Consider the following 16,174-nt stretch of genomic DNA (forward strand, 5'->3'; position numbering starts at 1 on the left):
CGCATTCTCTTGCCCCATGGGGTGTAAGCCTCCAGCATTAGCATGCACACCCATGAGTGCCAGCCCACCTGCCTGCATGTACTGCACACACAAAGACATGCACTCACACACGTGAAGACATGCACATGAGCCTGCCTGCCTGCATGTACACACGTGAAGACATGCACACTCAGGCCATGCAGACCCAGACCTCTGCTCAATCCAAACCTGGCCCAAATATCCCCCTGCATGGGCTAGGCCCTCAGGGTTCAAGGTCTCCTCCCCAGGCCCCAGATGCCAGCCGACAAGGAACACAACACAGCATTCTCTGCAGGCTAGGGATCAAGGATCAGGCAGGGACTCAGTGCCAGCCTCAGGGGATCACCGCATTTCTAGCACCCTGCTCCCAGCACTTCTTCCCTCTGGGTTTGCTGAGTCAGCACTTGGTAATAACTACACTGGAACCAGTGTTCCTGAAACCCACAGCTCCCGGCAGGTCCCATAAACAGGTAAATAAACTTGCCTTCCCAGGGCACTTCCATTGAGCTCCCCCTGGGCACAACCTCTGCCCTCCCCACTGTGCCTTGCTCCCCCCGCGTCCAAATGAAGAGCAGCTGCATGCTAGGGGTGGCACTCACCTCCCCGGTGTCAGAGTCCTTCGTGTGAGCCACCTCCAGGATCCGATCCACCTCCACGTAGTCTGGGTTGAACAAATCCTCGTCAGGCTGGTGCAGCGGGAGGAGAGAGAGCGACACATTCAGTTTGCCTGCTGGGCTGAGCAGACCCGAGGGTGAAAGGGACATGGTCCCAGGGCTCCACAGTGCAGGGAGCACATACCGGAGCTGGCCCCTGCATCTGCCTCCAGGGGGCCACCAGGGAGGTGTCGGGAGAGCAGGCCCCTTGCTGTCCTAGAACACATGAGAATGCTGGCTCTGTGCTGCCGCTGATGGGAAGGAATGTCTGCCTGAGCTCAGCGAGCGAGGAGCTCACACCTAGGGCACAAGCTAGCTCAGAGCCCAGCCCTGTGTGCTCGTGAGTCCAAGGGCTCCCGCCGATGAGCGGCCAGACACAGCCCCAAGCAGGCCTTCACACCCCTCCGTCCTGGCAAACCTCAGCAACCCGGGTCACCTACCAGACACAGCCCCACCTGACTCTCCTCGGCCAGCTCAACACAGCAACAGCCCGGAGCCTGGCACCAAGCTGTAGGGGCCCTCACCTCCCCACAGTCCCACCACTCTCCCTGGCAGGAGCAAGCTGCAGAGGGGTCACTGCCACCCTGGCAGGCTGTGGGGAGGGAGGGGAAGGAGATGGGTTTCCTTGTTGCACAGCTTAGAGGCCAAGTCAGAGCACGACTTGCACCCTGCCCGGGGTTAGGGGCACGATGCTCTCCAGTAGGGACACTGCGTCTGCACACTGGGCAAGGGCTGGGAGTCGGAGCCCCTGAGGGTTTACAGCCACGCTTACAAAGACATTGCCATTTCCTCAACGCTGATTTACACTCGCCAGGACATGGCACAGGAGCCGCCGGCAAATATCTCCGGAGTGAATGTTAGGAAACGGCTGTGAATGTTAGGAAACGGCTTCCAATCTGCTCACAAAGCGGAGGGGGAGGGAGCAGCCCAGCAGGGCCTGGGTGTTTATGGCTCCTTCTCTCCCTGCAACAGCCCTGCCCCAGGAGATCTCGCTCGCCCGCACCATGAGCAGGCACACTGCACAGATGAGTGCGTAATGCCAGAGGGCTCTCCAGGGAGCCACGCTGCCCCCACTCCTGCAGCAGAGATACTTCATGGGCTGCAAGAGGAGTCCAGATGCAGATGCCACCCCATGTTATACATCCCCTGCCCCGATACACACTGCCCTGGCATAATAGTGCCACACACACCCTTCTCACACTGCCCTGATACACGCTGCACTGGCATGATGGTGTCACACGCCCCTGCTCACACTGCCCCACTACATGCTGCCCTGGCACGATGGTGCCACATGTCCCTGCTCACGCTGCCCCAATACATGCACCCTGGCACGATGGTGCAGCATGCCCCTGCTCACGCTGCCCCACTGCCCTGGCACAATGGTGCCACATGCCCCTGCTCACGCTGCCCCACTGCCCTGGCACAATGGTGCCACATGCCCCTGCTCACACTGCCCCACTGCCCTGGCACAATGGTGCCGCATGTCCCTGCTCACACTGCCCCACTGCCCTGGCACGATGGTGCTGCATGCCCCTGCTCACACTGCCCCACTGCCCTGGCACGATGGTGCTGCATGCCCCTGCTCACACTGCCCCACTGCCCTGGCACGATGGTGCCGCATGCCCCTGCTCACACTGCCCCACTGCCCTGGCACGATGGTGCCGCATGCCCCTGCTCACACTGCCCCACTGCCCTGGCACAATGGTGCCGCATGCCCCTGCTCACGCTGCCCCACTGCCCTGGCACAATGGTGCCGCATGCCCCTGCTCACACTGCCCCACTGCCCTGGCACGATGGTGCCACATGCCCCTGCTCACGCTGCCCCACTGCCCTGGCACAATGGTGCCGCATGCCCCTGCTCACGCTGCCCCACTGCCCTGGCACAATGGTGCCGCATGCCCCTGCTCACACTGCCCCACTGCCCTGGCACGATGGTGCCGCATGCCCCTGCTCACACTGCCCCACTGCCCTGGCACGATGGTGCTGCATGCCCCTGCTCACACTGCCCCACTGCCCTGGCACGATGGTGCCGCATGCCCCTGCTCACGCTGCCCCACTGCACACTGCCCTGGCACGATGGCACCATACACCCCCTGATCAAAGTGAACATGACCTGCTAAATTGAGGCACGAGGTGCCCATGCCAGGGACAAGCCACAGGGGGTTGCGTTAGCTCACATGTGGCAATGCTGGCCTGAGCCCTATGTCCTTCCTTAGACAAACGTGGACTGTCAGTGTGATCCCCCAGAGCCACGGTGGGTTGGGGGCAGCAGGGCTGACAGCTTGCAGTCATGTCTGGCACTGTGGGGGGTGTCACTGGCCCCACAGGCACTGCTGAATACCTCTCCCCCCGTCTGCCTGGGCTGCTGTGAGGCTTCTCCTGATCATACACACGTGAGCCAAGGAGCAGAGGCCATCCAGTATCCCCTTCAACCCACTGGCATTGGGCTGGAGCTAGCAGCCAGCCCCAGGACTAGGAGAAAGGCTGCCTGGCTGCCTCCAGCTGGGACGCATCGCTCAGAACAGAGCTGGGGCAGGTCTGGCTGAGCCAGCCGTCAAGCTGAAGCTCCTGCACTGTAACTGGGGACAGCTGGGCAGAGAGCATGGCAGACGGCAGTGCCCAGCCGGGGCTCACGAGCAGCACCCAGCCAGTTCGACTAGCCCAGCTCTCCAGAGAGGAGATAGAAGTGTCAGCCGCCTGGCCATGGCCTCACCTCTGTGAAGATATGCTTCATCTGGGCCTGCTTGTTCCGAAAGCGCTTTATCTTCTGAGAGATCCTGGGGTCTTTCTCCAGCTCTTCTAGCGTTGCCCACTTGCAGTGCAGGTAGGAGCTGCGGAACAACAGGCAGGCAAACATGAAAGCCTGGTGGGTCGCGATCCCACCCCCCTCCCAGCGTGAAGGAGCTCTCAGTGACCCCCCCACTGCACTAAGCCCTTGGTTTGTAACACAAGGCCAGAGGCTGGGGAAACAAATGGCTCCAGTACAGCTGAGACTGAGCTCCATGGCCAAGGATGGCAGCGACTTCCTGTTCCGAACACCCTGCCAGGGGCATGGGCTCAGAAGGAAGGTTCCAAGCACCTAGCCAGAGCTAGCACAGGCTGGGTTTGCATCAAGCTGGCAGCCATCCCAGCAAGGTGGATGCTAGTGCGAGGGGAGCAGCATGGGGCACACACGTGCACACACACCTCCGCACACAGCACTTCCTCAGACACACTCCGCACCCAGCGTACGGCCACACACACCTCTCTGAACATCTGTACACATACCTCTGCACTCAGCGCATGTGCACATCTCGCCACACACCAAGTGCATGCACGCATCTGCACACAGCACGTGCACACACACATCTCTGCGCACACCACGTGCATGCACACGCATATACTTCTCCACACAGCACTTGCATACACACATCTCTGCACACAGCACGTGTGCCAATACGGAACATAAACGTTGCACGTACAAGTTTCTGTACTTGACGTAGAATTCCTCCATCTCATAGGCCAGGCCGCCCGGGTGAACCTGAAACCAAGAGTGAGCGGGTTAGCACCAGCCAGCGCAGGGAAGGGGTGCAGGGCCAGGGACCTCTCCCCTGGTCAGGGCTCCGACTCTGCTCCTCTGGCCTGTGTGTAAACTGGAGGCAGAACTGGAGCACGGGAGACAGCGAAGAGGAGAGCGGAGCAGCATGAGGCTCGGGAAGATGACGAGCGCTGCCCCAGGTCTAACTCGAGGTTTCAGTGGCCCTGGAGGGCCAGGAAGGTAACAGAGAGACAGAACTTCCTCCATGTGCTGCCCCAGAATACACTTCCGCAAAGGGCAGCCACATGCCAACAGCTCACCAGGCCCAGGCTCCCACCCGCGTTGGCTCACTGCCCTACTGACGGGCGACGGCCTTCCCCTGCCCAAGGCCAGGTGGGCACCACGTTAGCCCCACCCACAGGAAGCGCTGGGATCTACCACACCCCAGAAGTGTGGGATCCAGTAGAAGTTGCACACAGCTGGCACTGTGGGGACCCAGTACTTGCCCCTTTGGGATGTGCAGGCTCTGTCAGACCCCTTTTCACGCACCTTGTCCCAACCCCGCAGTCCACCCCGCTGCTCCAGAAAGGGCAGTGTTCCCATCTCTGCCCTTCATGGAGCTGCTCTGTTGTGAGGCTCCTCTGCTGGCCTCACCCAGGCCCAGCAATGGCCACAGTCAGCCAATCAGAGCCCTTCTCTCATCGTGCCCACTGTATCCTGAGAAAACCCAGAGCAGATGCTCATGGGAGGCAGCAGGGGCTGACTCCTGGGGAAGGGGGACTCCCGGTCAGTGGGCTATGCCTCTTCCTTGGGGGTGTCCAACCCCCAACGGTGTGACATCACATTGCCTCAGCCCCCGGCGAGGAGGCCATGGGCAGCCATAGGGCCATGTCAGTATGCCAGAGCTGTGCCCAGGTGTCTCCCATTTTTAGACACAGGAGGGGAGGGACACTCACCTCCTTCTGCACCAGTCTGGAGGCAAGGATCTTCTCAATGATGTTGGCATCATCCTCAGGGGGCTCCTGAGGGCATCGAAGGGAAAGCAGAGTCAATACCTTGGCCTGGTAGTGGGGCACAGCACCCGCAGCCCTGCCACACAGAGCTCACTGGCCGCCCCACTCGCCTTCCGCCCACTGGGCTCACAGCAGTGTGGGAGCCTGGAGCTGGTAAACAATGGGGTGTTCTTCACAGTCCCAGCTCAGAGGGATCAGAGCAGCACCACTCACTGCTCTTCAGACAGGCCAGGAGCAGCTTCAAAGGCCCCTGGATGGCGCTGCAATTTCCAGGGCTGTGTTTGGGGCCAGGAGAGGGGAAGCATCATCCCAGCACCCTGGCTCCTCCTGGTGGCACTCAGCTGAGGCCGCCCAGACCCCACCTGAGCCCCAGCAGTGCCCAATGCCAAGGTGCTATTCCCTCCTAGCCACACACACGTAGGGAATGGCACCAGCAAGCCAGGGGACGGGGAGGTGCTCTGCACTGGGGGCTGGACCGAGCCTCAGGGCCAGCGTCTGCCTGTCGGTGCACCAGCTCCAGCCTCTCCCAGGGGCATGAGGGAGCCAGCAGCGCACAGCACACGCACAATGGGGGGGGGTACCCTGAGGACGACACGTGTCCTCTTCCACCCTGCAATATCACTGGGGCACAGAGTGTCCCAGGGCAGGGCATGACTCCCCCTCTCCACGGGGAGGGGCTTGTGCTCTGCCGCAAAGCTGGAGCAAGTTTAGAAGCAGAGGGGAGGGGGAGGAAATACAAGCCACAGGCTCCTGAGAGCAGGACAGGTGGGGCACCCAACTACATCGGGGTGAGCCCCACATCGGGGAAAGCCCCACACCTCATGGCTGGCTGCATCACTATCTGTGCCACTCACAAAACTCCCCATCTCCATCCCTGGGGGCACCATGCACACTGCACACGAGTGTTGTAAGAGCCTTGTGGGTGGGTTTTGTTCCTAGCCTTGGAAGGGCCAAGGTGCCAGTGGGTTTCTCTAGCCACAGTTGCTATGGTCACCTCTAAAATGCTGGATGTCAGATGGAGGCAACGAATGCAGCCAGCCCCAGAGGCCGCAGCTCGTCGGACTTGCTGGCATAATGCCGCAGGGGAGCAGGAGGCATGGAGCACTTGCACATAGTGACCCACCCAGAATGCAGTTTTCTCTGGGGTGTGCTGGGGTCAGGCCACATTTGCCCTGCCCAGAGGGAAGCAGATGGCAGGTGGGACCAATGGGCCTGCCAAGGACACTTCCCTTTCCCATTTGGATTTCAGCAAAGGATTTGCTGGGGCCTCCCAGGAAATCTCATTTGCAAATCATTTCCATGGGCCAAGCTACGATCACAGGCCTGTGACAGTGGCCAAAGGAGAATCAGCAACAGAGAGAAAGGGCCGAACATCTCCCCTGGGAAGAGCAGCAGGGTCGCGCTGAACAGCTCAGTAAAGGAGATGACTAATATTCACGCGGAAGCTTGGCTGAGAGCTGACTAAGGGGTACACAAAGAGAGGCTGTAATCAATATTGAACAGCTTCGCTAAGGGCTGGAGCAGGGAGCAAGCAGCCAGTGCTTGACACTCAGAGCAGAGACCCGGCCGAGAGAAGTGTCAGAGTCCGCCAGCACAGAGCACTGACACAGGGGGACCTGGAGAGAGTAGAGACATGGGCACCGAGAGAGCGTGTAGACAGGCGCATCCGAAATGCCTCAGGACTCACAGTGAGTGGCCAGCGTGCCAGACACAAGGTGATGAGGCTACAAAGATGGCGAGCACAGCGCTGGGCTGCAGACAGACCCCATACTCTGGAGCAGGGAAGCGACTGCCCCATGCCGCATGGGTGGGCTGTGATCACACCCCCCACACAGGGCACTGCATTGCCAGAGATGCCAAGAAACTGGAAAGGGGTCAAAGATACCAGCAGGCTGGAGACACTAATCTCCACAGCCTCAGTCCTGACAGCTTAGTGTGGTTAGGGGATGCGGAAGGAGGGACATGGCAGCAGCCCACAGACACCCCGAGGGCATTAATGCCAAGGAGGGAGGGGATCACTGAGTGTGGTGTCGGGGTAGAGCTGGGTGGGGCAGGAAGACAGCCTCCCCTGGGAATAGCCTCCCAGAGAAGGGGCAGAGCAGGGCCTGCAGAAACAAGAGGGAGCTCAAGCCCCGGACCATGGGCTGAGAACAGGCCCTCAATGACCTGGCAGGCCGACATGCTGGGGCTCTGGATGGTCCTTCCTATCTCTCAGCGCTAGGAGGTGCTGGGGTTGAACGCTTCACTTTCGGAGAGCCCCCCGCACACTCTGCAAGGAGCCATGCTGAGCTCAGCTGGACAATGCTCTGGGCAGCTCTCACCCATCCTCTTAGGCACATGCACTGCCCCACACAGCTGGCTCCCCCTCAGACCCACACGCTCCTGCTTGCTTTCAGTACACAGCCAACACCACATTCATGCCCCTCCCTCAATACAGCAGAGCCCCAGCCCCTCTCTAAAGGAACGGGTGGCGCAAGACAGGCTAGTGGGCCCTCCCGTACCTCTGCCTGCCATGCCAGCGTGGACGCGGAGAGCGCGGAGGCTCGCCCAGCTCCCAGCACTGCTATCGTCTCGCCATCGTCATCCACCACTTTGAAATCCAGGTCCTCATTGTATTTCCTCCGCTTCACCTGGCGACCCGAGCGGCGCTTCTGTGTGGTAGACAACACAGGCAATCAGAGGGCTGGTGGACAACACCACCTCTTCCTCCCCATGGCCACGGGGACTCACAGGGGACGGAAAGGTGCAGGAGGGGAGACAGCGCAGCCACACCTGGGAGAATCCCATCCCCACCCCGGCCTGTGGGACAACACTGCCCTATACAGCAGACACTGCCAGAGTGCGCAGCTATTCTCACAGCGATTTCCGTCTCCGTCTCTTGGCTCTCACACAGGGCACTACCAGAGATCAGATCCCCCCTCCCCAGGTCAAAACACACAGCTGCTCACACGCTCCCTGAGAACCCCCATCACGGAGCACGGTGTTTGAACCCAGCATTCCAGCCCTGTGGTTCAGGTGCGTCCCTTTCGGGCCCATCCTGGTAGGTGCCCAGGGACTGCAATCCTCGGAAACCATGGGGCATTAAGGGCGCCTGGCACCTCTGAGGATTGGTTTAAGCCACATGCTTTTCTAGCCTGGCTCAGAGGTGGCAAGGGAGCACCGAACAGAGGCCAGGGCTCAGGCTGGGGTGAGCACCGAACACAGGCCAGGGCTGAAGGATGCTGGGGGATGGTGAATCCCCTGCCCAAATCACATGGGCCGTCTCTTAGGGGACCCCAATGGAGAGCTGCGCTACTGCTGGATTGCGGAGGGAGGTTCTCAACATGACGCTCCCACCCCCATGAATGGAGCAGGCTGCCTGTAGCACCGCAGCCCTGCTGCCCAGAGAGCCAGAGACCAGCAGGGCTCCACAGTGTTGCGGGGGTGCTGCCCATGCTGTGCTCAGCACACCCTCCCGCTGGCATGAGGAGCAAGGCACTCCCAGACCCACTGAGCTGGGGAGCAAGGGGTCAGAGGGAAACACAGACAAGTGATGTGCAAGGGCAGCATGCTGACATTAACCCTTACATTACCAGCCGCAAACCTGGCCAAGGTAGCTATCCACTGACCAACTGCTACCTAAGCTCAATGCACAGGCACCCAGATGTACAAAATCAGCTGTAGGAAGTCAGAGCTGTGTTAGATCCCCAGGACGTACAACAGGCTCTAGCCAGCTGAGCCCACTGAAGCCAGCGCCTTGCACATACCTGGCTGTCGGCCGACTCAGCAGACTCCTCAGGGCTCTGCAGAGACGGGCTAAGGAGGCCTTGATCCAATTCCAAACTCTCCACTGGGATCTCGTTTTTCCTTTTCCCTTTCTTCTTCTTCTCCACGGGGGTTGGTCCTTGCTCCTTGCTGCCAGGAGAGACGGACAGTTAATCCCTTCTCCAGAGATGTCAGAGCTCAGCATCCAGGGAGAGGCCAGCAAAACCCTTTGCCTTTTTAGTTCTTTAATCCCACTTTGGGGAGCTTCTGCATCAGGTCACCAGGATGCACAGAGGCCAGTGGGGAGAGCTCCCCTTGGGAGTGAACCCCAGCTGTACGCAAGGCACCTGGCCCCACAGTCACAGCGTTCTGACCATGGGCCTGGCCCCATGGTCACAGCACTGCATGAATCTGGTCAGGATGCCTGGCCCCATGGTCAGAGAGCCACACGGACGTGGCCAGGACACCTGGCTGCACGGTCAGCCCTGTCAGGGAGTGTGGTCTACTGGTCAGAGCAGGTATCTGGGAGTGATAAGAGGAGGTTACCTATCTGTAACTGAAGGCTCTTTGAGATGCATGGAGTACCCCATCTGTATTCCACTGAGGGGTCTGAGCATGCACCCGGAGCTGGAGCTTTTAAAAGTAGTAGTGTCTGTGTCCACACACATGCCCTTGGTTTCGTCCGGGGTGGCCTGACTGTGCCCTCAGCTCCTTCTTCACCACAAATCAATCAGATCTGCGGCAGAGGGGAAGGAGGGCAGGACTGGAATACAGATAGGAACCACACATCTCGAAGAACCACCACTTACAGGTAAGTCACCTCCTCTTCTTCTTTGCATGACAGTCCCTATGGTATTCCACTGAGGGTGATTAACAAGCAGTACCTTAAGAAGGAGGAGGGTGTGAGGATGATGACGATGCAACCAGGGAGAGGAGGATGGCTGCGCCGAAGGAGGCATACGTAGAAGAGTCCTGCACCAAGGTGTAATGGGAAGAGAAGGTATGTACTGAACTCCACGTGGCTGCCCTACAGATGTCCATAAGGGGCACGTCATGAAGCACGGCTGCAGTTGATGCTTGAGCTCACGTGGAATGGGCCCGTATCCCACGCAATGGAGACTGCCCTGATAACTGGTAGCAGAGCATAATGCACCCCGAAACCGACTTAGAGATCCTCTGAGCGGAAATCACTTGTCCCTTAATGCATTAAGTTACAGCAATAAAGAAGCCTAGGGGACTTCCTGAAGGGTTTTGTCCCCTGCAGGTGGAAGGCCAGGGCCCTGGGGATGTCGAGGGAGTGAAGGTGTTGTTCCTCCACTGAAGCGTGAGGCTTTGGAAAGAAGGCAGGTAAGTGCATAGGTTGGTTGATACGGAAACAAGGGACAACCTTAGGCAGGAACTTGGGGTGCACGAGTAGGGAAACCTTGTCTGTGAAAAGTGGTAAAGGGGCAATCAGCCATCATGACCCCCAGTTTGCCCACCTGTCTCGCAGAAGTGATAGCCACTAGGAAGGCAACCTTTATGGAGTGAAGAGAGAAAGCATGAGGCCATAGGTTCAAAGGGTGACTTTGTCAATGTTGTTAGGACAAGGTTGAGGTCCCATTGGGGAGTGATGGACTGAACAGGAGGGTAGGTTCATAGAAGACCTTTCCAAAACCTGGAAGTCAATACATGAGTAAAGACAGCGTGCCCCTCAAACGGAGGGTGGAAGGCACTGATAGTAGCACTTGATGGAGCTGAGAGTGTGGCTGGATGCCTTCAGAGAGAGGAAATAGTCCAGAATAAGAGAGATGTCCACATTTTCAGGGACAAGGCTCCAGCTTTGGGACCAAGAAGTGAAATATTCCACTTGGCCCCACAAGAGCACCTCGAGGACTCCTTCCAGCCGCTCAAGAGAATGCCCTGCACTGCCGACAGGCATTCCCACTTTAATAAAGATGCCCATCCAAAAACCAAGCTCTGGGGTGCCGGATCCATCTGCCCTGTTGCATGACCAGTTCCGGGAGAGATTGTAGTGGGGAGTGCACTGACATGCAGAGAAGCAGGAGAAACCAGAACTGTTAAGGCCAGAAGGGGACAATCAGAATGACTGTCACTCTCTCTCACCTGACCTTGTGCAGGACTCACTGTAGGAGCAGTAGGGGAGGAAAGGCATAACTGAACTGATCAGACCAGCAAAGGACTAGAGCATCGCTCTGGGACAGGACACCAAGACAGCCTCTGGAGCAGTATTAGGTGCACTTGTTGTTGGCCTGGGAGGCGAAGAGGTCCCTGATTGGAGTTCCTCAGCAGCTGAAAATGCTGGTGACTAGTGTTGTGAAGCTTCCATTCATGAACCTTCTGCTGAGAGAGTCCATGATTATGTTTTGAATTCTGGGAAGGTTCACCACGGAGAACAGAATCTTGAGGATGATGCACCAATCCTAAAGGCCTCCGCCCAGAGCACGGGAGACCTCGTGCCCCTTGCTTGTTGATGCAGTAGACAGTGGTATTTTCCAATATGATGAGGACATGACAGGAATGGATGGATGGGAGAAATGCCCAACACGCTCTCCTCACTGCTCTAAGTTCCAGGGTGTTGATGTGCATCCGGGACTCCCAAGCAGTCCAAGTGCCATGAGTCATGCACCTGCCCATGTGGACCCCCCATCCAATGAGCAGGGCATCCATGATAATTGTCATGGAAGAGGAGGGTGGGAGGAACGGTATCCTAGTGCACACCCGAGCAAGATCTGCCCACCACTGGAGTAGGAAGAGGACCTCATGGGGAAAAGTGGAGAGAAGATCCATAGAAAGGTGCTGTGACGAAGTTGGGAATTTTTGTAGTGTTTTCCATGAATAGTGTGCGCGCACCTCAGTTTTCCTGTGTGCTGCTCATTTAACAAGGTGGTGAGAGAGGGCTGTTGGTGCAGAGGACCAGGTGTGACGTCGCCTAGCAGCCGGGACCCCCAGACAACAGCCTGGAGATGGGGTACCCTAACAACTGGTGACCTGGTGACTAAGAGGTCCACCCCAACTTGGCAGTCAGCCGGTTCTGGCCCGTGGGAGGACAAAGGGTTGAGGGGAGAGGACCCCAATGACCTGTTTACCTGGGACGGAAGACAAAGGACAGGGGAGGAGCTGTTGGGGGAGACGACATCAGATAATTGGCTGGATGGAGGGGGCTGCTGGAGTGGAGAAAGGGAGCAGCCAGAGCCCACCTGGATGCAGGAGAGACCTAGATATATGGTGCTGAGGGATGCTAGGCCTGAGGGCCTGAAGAGTTTCCTGTGCTAGGTTCAAATGCTCAATAAACCTTTCTGTTTTACGCTGGCTGAGAGTCACTCCAGCCTAAAGATCAGGGTTTCATTATTCCCTCTGGGAGTGGAGGCCCGGGGGTCCAGAGCGAGGGAACTCCCTGAGGGGACCCCCGGGGAGAGACAGGCGTGCTGAGGGCTCAGAGAGGTGCGGTTCCAGGAGCCAGAGGGGCCTGCAACTTAACCGCTGAGAGAGAGTGGACCCCCGAGAACGGCTGTCACACTGAAGGGGTTCCTCCCAGGGACCATACAGAGCCAAGAGAGAGCACGAGTCCTGTAAGTCCAGGACAGGTGCGTAGGGAAATATACCCTCTGGAGCCATAGGTGTAGGCAGCAAAACCGCAGATGAGCGAATGCAGTCACACAAGTGCAAGCCGACATGTTGCCAAGAAGAGAAAGGCAGGTTCTGGCTGGGATAGATGGACTGGACACCACCCTGAAAATTAGGTCCTGAAGGGTCTGGAACCTGTCCTCCAGCAGGTCTGCATGAGCCGAGATCACGTCGGTACGTGCCCCAATGAACTCTAGCAATTACATGGGGTCCAAAGTTGATTTTTCAATGTTTATGCTCACTCCCAGGGACGAGAGGTGTGTGAGCAACATGGAAATCGAAGCTCAAGCTTCCCTTCTTGATCGTATCGCCAGCAGCCTATCATCTAAATAAGGGAATAGAAGGATCCTTCCACAGCGGAGGTGGGCCGCCACAACTGAGAAAACTTTGTTGAATACATGAGGAGCAGTGTAGAGTCTGAACAGGAGAACCCTGTACTGAAATTGATGATGATCTGCCATGAATCTTAGGAATCGTCTGTGGGAAAGGATGGATGGCCACATGAAAGTAAGAACCATAAACCACATACTTCTTTCTAGGGAAGGAATGATGGCCGCCAGAGTGACCATACAAAACTTTGGTTTTCATACTAAACGGTTGAGATGATATAGGTCTAGGATCGGTCGCCACCCGCCTGTCTTTTTGGGGACTAGGAAATAAGTGGAATAGAACCCTGCCCCCTGATGGGCTGTGGGAAGAGATTCTATCGTGCCCATCTGAAGTAGGAAGTCCACTTCTAGGGTGAGGATACGGTTGTGAGAATGATTCCTGAAGCGCGGGTCGGGGATATGGACGAGGTAGTGTTTGGAACTTAATTGTATAGCCATGTCGAATGACATCCAGGATTCACTTGTCCATTGTTATTGCACTTCAAGCTGGCAAGAAGATAGCGAGGCACCTGCCAAAGCGGGTGGGCCAGGAGCACGGCATGAGGCACAATAGTTCGCGGCTCTCTTAGTGTTCTCAGAAATAGAGCTTCTGAGATGTTTGAGTGTGAGATGCAGGAGGTTGTGATGACAATGAACTGGAAGGATAGGATTGCTGGCTCCTCTGCCGTTTGCGAGAAGGCTCATAGGATCTTTGGAAAAACTGGGGAGCTTTGAACCACTGGGTTGGAGGTGGATGGTAGAATTTGAGCTTGGGCGCCGGTGTGTAGATACCCAGAGACCGGAGGGTTGCTCTAGAGTTCTTGAGGGAGTGAAGAGAGTCATCAGTCTTCTGATCGAAGAGGTGAGACTCATCAAAGGAAGATCTTCTATGGAGGTCTGGATCTCCTTCAGGAAGTTGAAGGAATGTAACCAGGACTCTCTGTGCATGACAATACCCTTGGCCATCGTATGCGAAGAAGTGTCTGCTGCGTCAACCGCGGCCTGCAGCGTTGTCCTCGCCACCAGCTTCCCTTCCTCTAGGAGAGCTTGGAATCGGGCCTGATCCTGCAGGGGCAGTTTATCAGTGAAATCCATACGTTTCCCGCAGGTAAGGAAGTTGTATTTTGCAAACAGAGTCAAGTAGTTCAAAAGGCAAAATTCTAGGTTGATAGAGGAAAAGACCTTGTGGCCCAAAAGGTCCAGGTGCTTCCCCTCCTTATCTGCCGGGATGAAACGCGAGTGCTGTTGGTGAGCCCATTTGGTAGCTGCCTGAATCACAAGAGAGTTCGGTGGAGGATGGGAGAAGCGAAGCTCAGGTCCCCTCAGAGGCACTTAGTACCTCTTCTCCACTCCTGTGAGGGTAGGTGTGCAGGTATCCAGAGTGTGCCAAATAGTCCTAGCTGGTTGAAGGATGATAGCTCGTTGATTGGTAGGGGCACCCTGGCTGGTACTGAGGCATTTAAGATGTTGAGCAGTTTGTGCTGCTTATCTTGCACTTCCTCCAGTGGGATGTTGAGGGCACCAGCCACCCTACAAAGCAGCTCCTGAAATTGTTGCAAGTCATCCAGGGGCGAGGGAGGAGTAGAAGACACTGTGGTATCCAGGGATGTAGAGGGGAACTGCTCCAGATCTAGTGGTACCATCGGAGTTGGACTCAGCGGTGCATTACCTAACGCCGAGTCTGAATGCCTGGTGGATGATGGTCAGAGAGGGGAGAGAGGGGATTCCTCATGGGCGGAGCAGGAAGGTTCCAACAGTGAGTACTGCGGCCACGAGCCGCAGTACGGCCATCCTGGCGTGGATCTGACTGCGAATGTTGAGGAGGGCCCCATAGAGCAGGGTACTAAAGACACCAATGCTGGGTAAATGGCGGATACTACCATGAAGCTGACAGGGCCTTGGAGTACTCACACCGGCGGTACGGGAGGGGATGGCCTTGGTCCCTGAACAAATCTTCCGAATCCAAGAAATCAGAAGCCAGTTCAAATGGTGGTGCCATCAGAACTGAGGAAACTGTAGAAGGCTCTAGGGAGCAGGCGGGAACATGGCCCAAAGAAGGCAAGTCCAACCTGAGAAGTGCACTCTCTGAGGAGGCGACAGCGCCAGAGGGCAAGAAGACCTCTCCTCAGCAAAAGAAACAGCTCATGCGGCTCCAGAGGCTGACCCAAATCTCCCCAGATCAGTGGCATGCACTCTTCAGCTGGAACCAGAGCTGGAGCGGAGGACTGCTATGGATCCAGAGGTTTCCTGGACCTTGGCAGTGCCAATCTGGAAGAAGTATGAGTTTCAGTGGACGGGGCCGACAGATACAACGGTCTGTGCGTCTTCTTATCGTGCTTGTGCGCCTTGGAACGTGCTGCTTCTCTGTGGACAGAACTCATGGACTGGGTAGTGTTCTTCTTGGACATGGAGGAAGACTTACTGCCATGCTTACGTGCAGGCTTCCTTGCCTCATGGGTAGGCCCCAACATGGGTCCATAGCGCTGGTACTGGTGGAACTGGACTGGAGGTCTGTGGTAGGAGACATGCTCTTAGCTTGCTCAGGCCAACGTACACGGACGTTCCATGGCCTGGATCTGACTGCAGCCTCATGGTGACTTCCATGAGGTGCTTCTTGAAGTGAAGAGCCCAGCCTTCCCGCATACATGCAGGGAAGGAGAGACAGATAATGCACCTGGATGCAACTTGTGCCTCCCCCAAGCAATAAGGGCGGCATTGGTACTTGTCACTGACTGAGAATGAGCAATGGCAGGAAGCGCAGATCTTGAACCCTGGTGTCTTCACCATACTCCAGTACCCATGCCTGGGTGCTGGGAAGACTGAGGGGAAAGAGGGGAGAGAACGGGACTACCAGTGAAAACGGCATCCCCAGTCCTTAAAATCCAAAGAACTACCACTGAAACTATAATAATAACAAAACTATTAACTATGTACAAGAATAAGAGTCTTTTTTCTCAGTTTGCAGAAATACGTCACAAGAGAAACAAAGAGGCTTCAACTCCGACCATGTGGTGGTGAGAAGGAACTGAGTGCGCGGTCGGTCTGTCCGGCCCTTTATTGCCTCAGTTGTAACCATGAGGCGAATCAACGGGGTATGCGTGAACCAACAGACACTACTATTAAGAGCGCCAGCTCCAGGCACACGCACAGAACCCTCAGTAGAATACAAGAGGGACTATCACTTTCCCACCTCTGAGATCCACAGGCTGAAGATGCTTCGAAGTACAGTTATTG

At 56.9% G+C, this 16,174-nt stretch overlaps 1 protein-coding gene across 4 annotated transcripts in view; it reads right to left on the reverse strand.

Annotated features, from left to right (window-relative positions):
* The window catches only part of CHD6 (chromodomain helicase DNA binding protein 6), a 182,890-nt gene that overhangs the window by 77,930 nt on the left and 88,786 nt on the right, over positions 1-16,174 (reverse strand). For 3 of the 4 annotated variants that reach the window (XM_077831681.1, XM_077831680.1, XM_077831682.1), the window contains exons 4-9: positions 8,948-9,095; positions 7,703-7,852; positions 5,145-5,210; positions 4,133-4,191; positions 3,385-3,502; positions 618-704 (exon numbers count right to left, since the gene is read on the reverse strand). In XM_077831681.1, the coding sequence (XP_077687807.1) occupies positions 618-704; positions 3,385-3,502; positions 4,133-4,191; positions 5,145-5,210; positions 7,703-7,852; positions 8,948-9,095 (628 nt within the window). Of the gene's footprint in view, positions 1-617; positions 705-3,384; positions 3,503-4,132; positions 4,192-5,144; positions 5,211-7,702; positions 7,853-8,947; positions 9,096-16,174 lie in introns of those variants that run through there. The other variant, XM_077831683.1, reaches the window with a different exon arrangement.

This window comes from Eretmochelys imbricata, chromosome 13 (genome assembly GCF_965152235.1).
Source record: "Eretmochelys imbricata isolate rEreImb1 chromosome 13, rEreImb1.hap1, whole genome shotgun sequence".
In the NCBI taxonomy this organism is placed as follows: domain Eukaryota; kingdom Metazoa; phylum Chordata; order Testudines; family Cheloniidae; genus Eretmochelys; species Eretmochelys imbricata.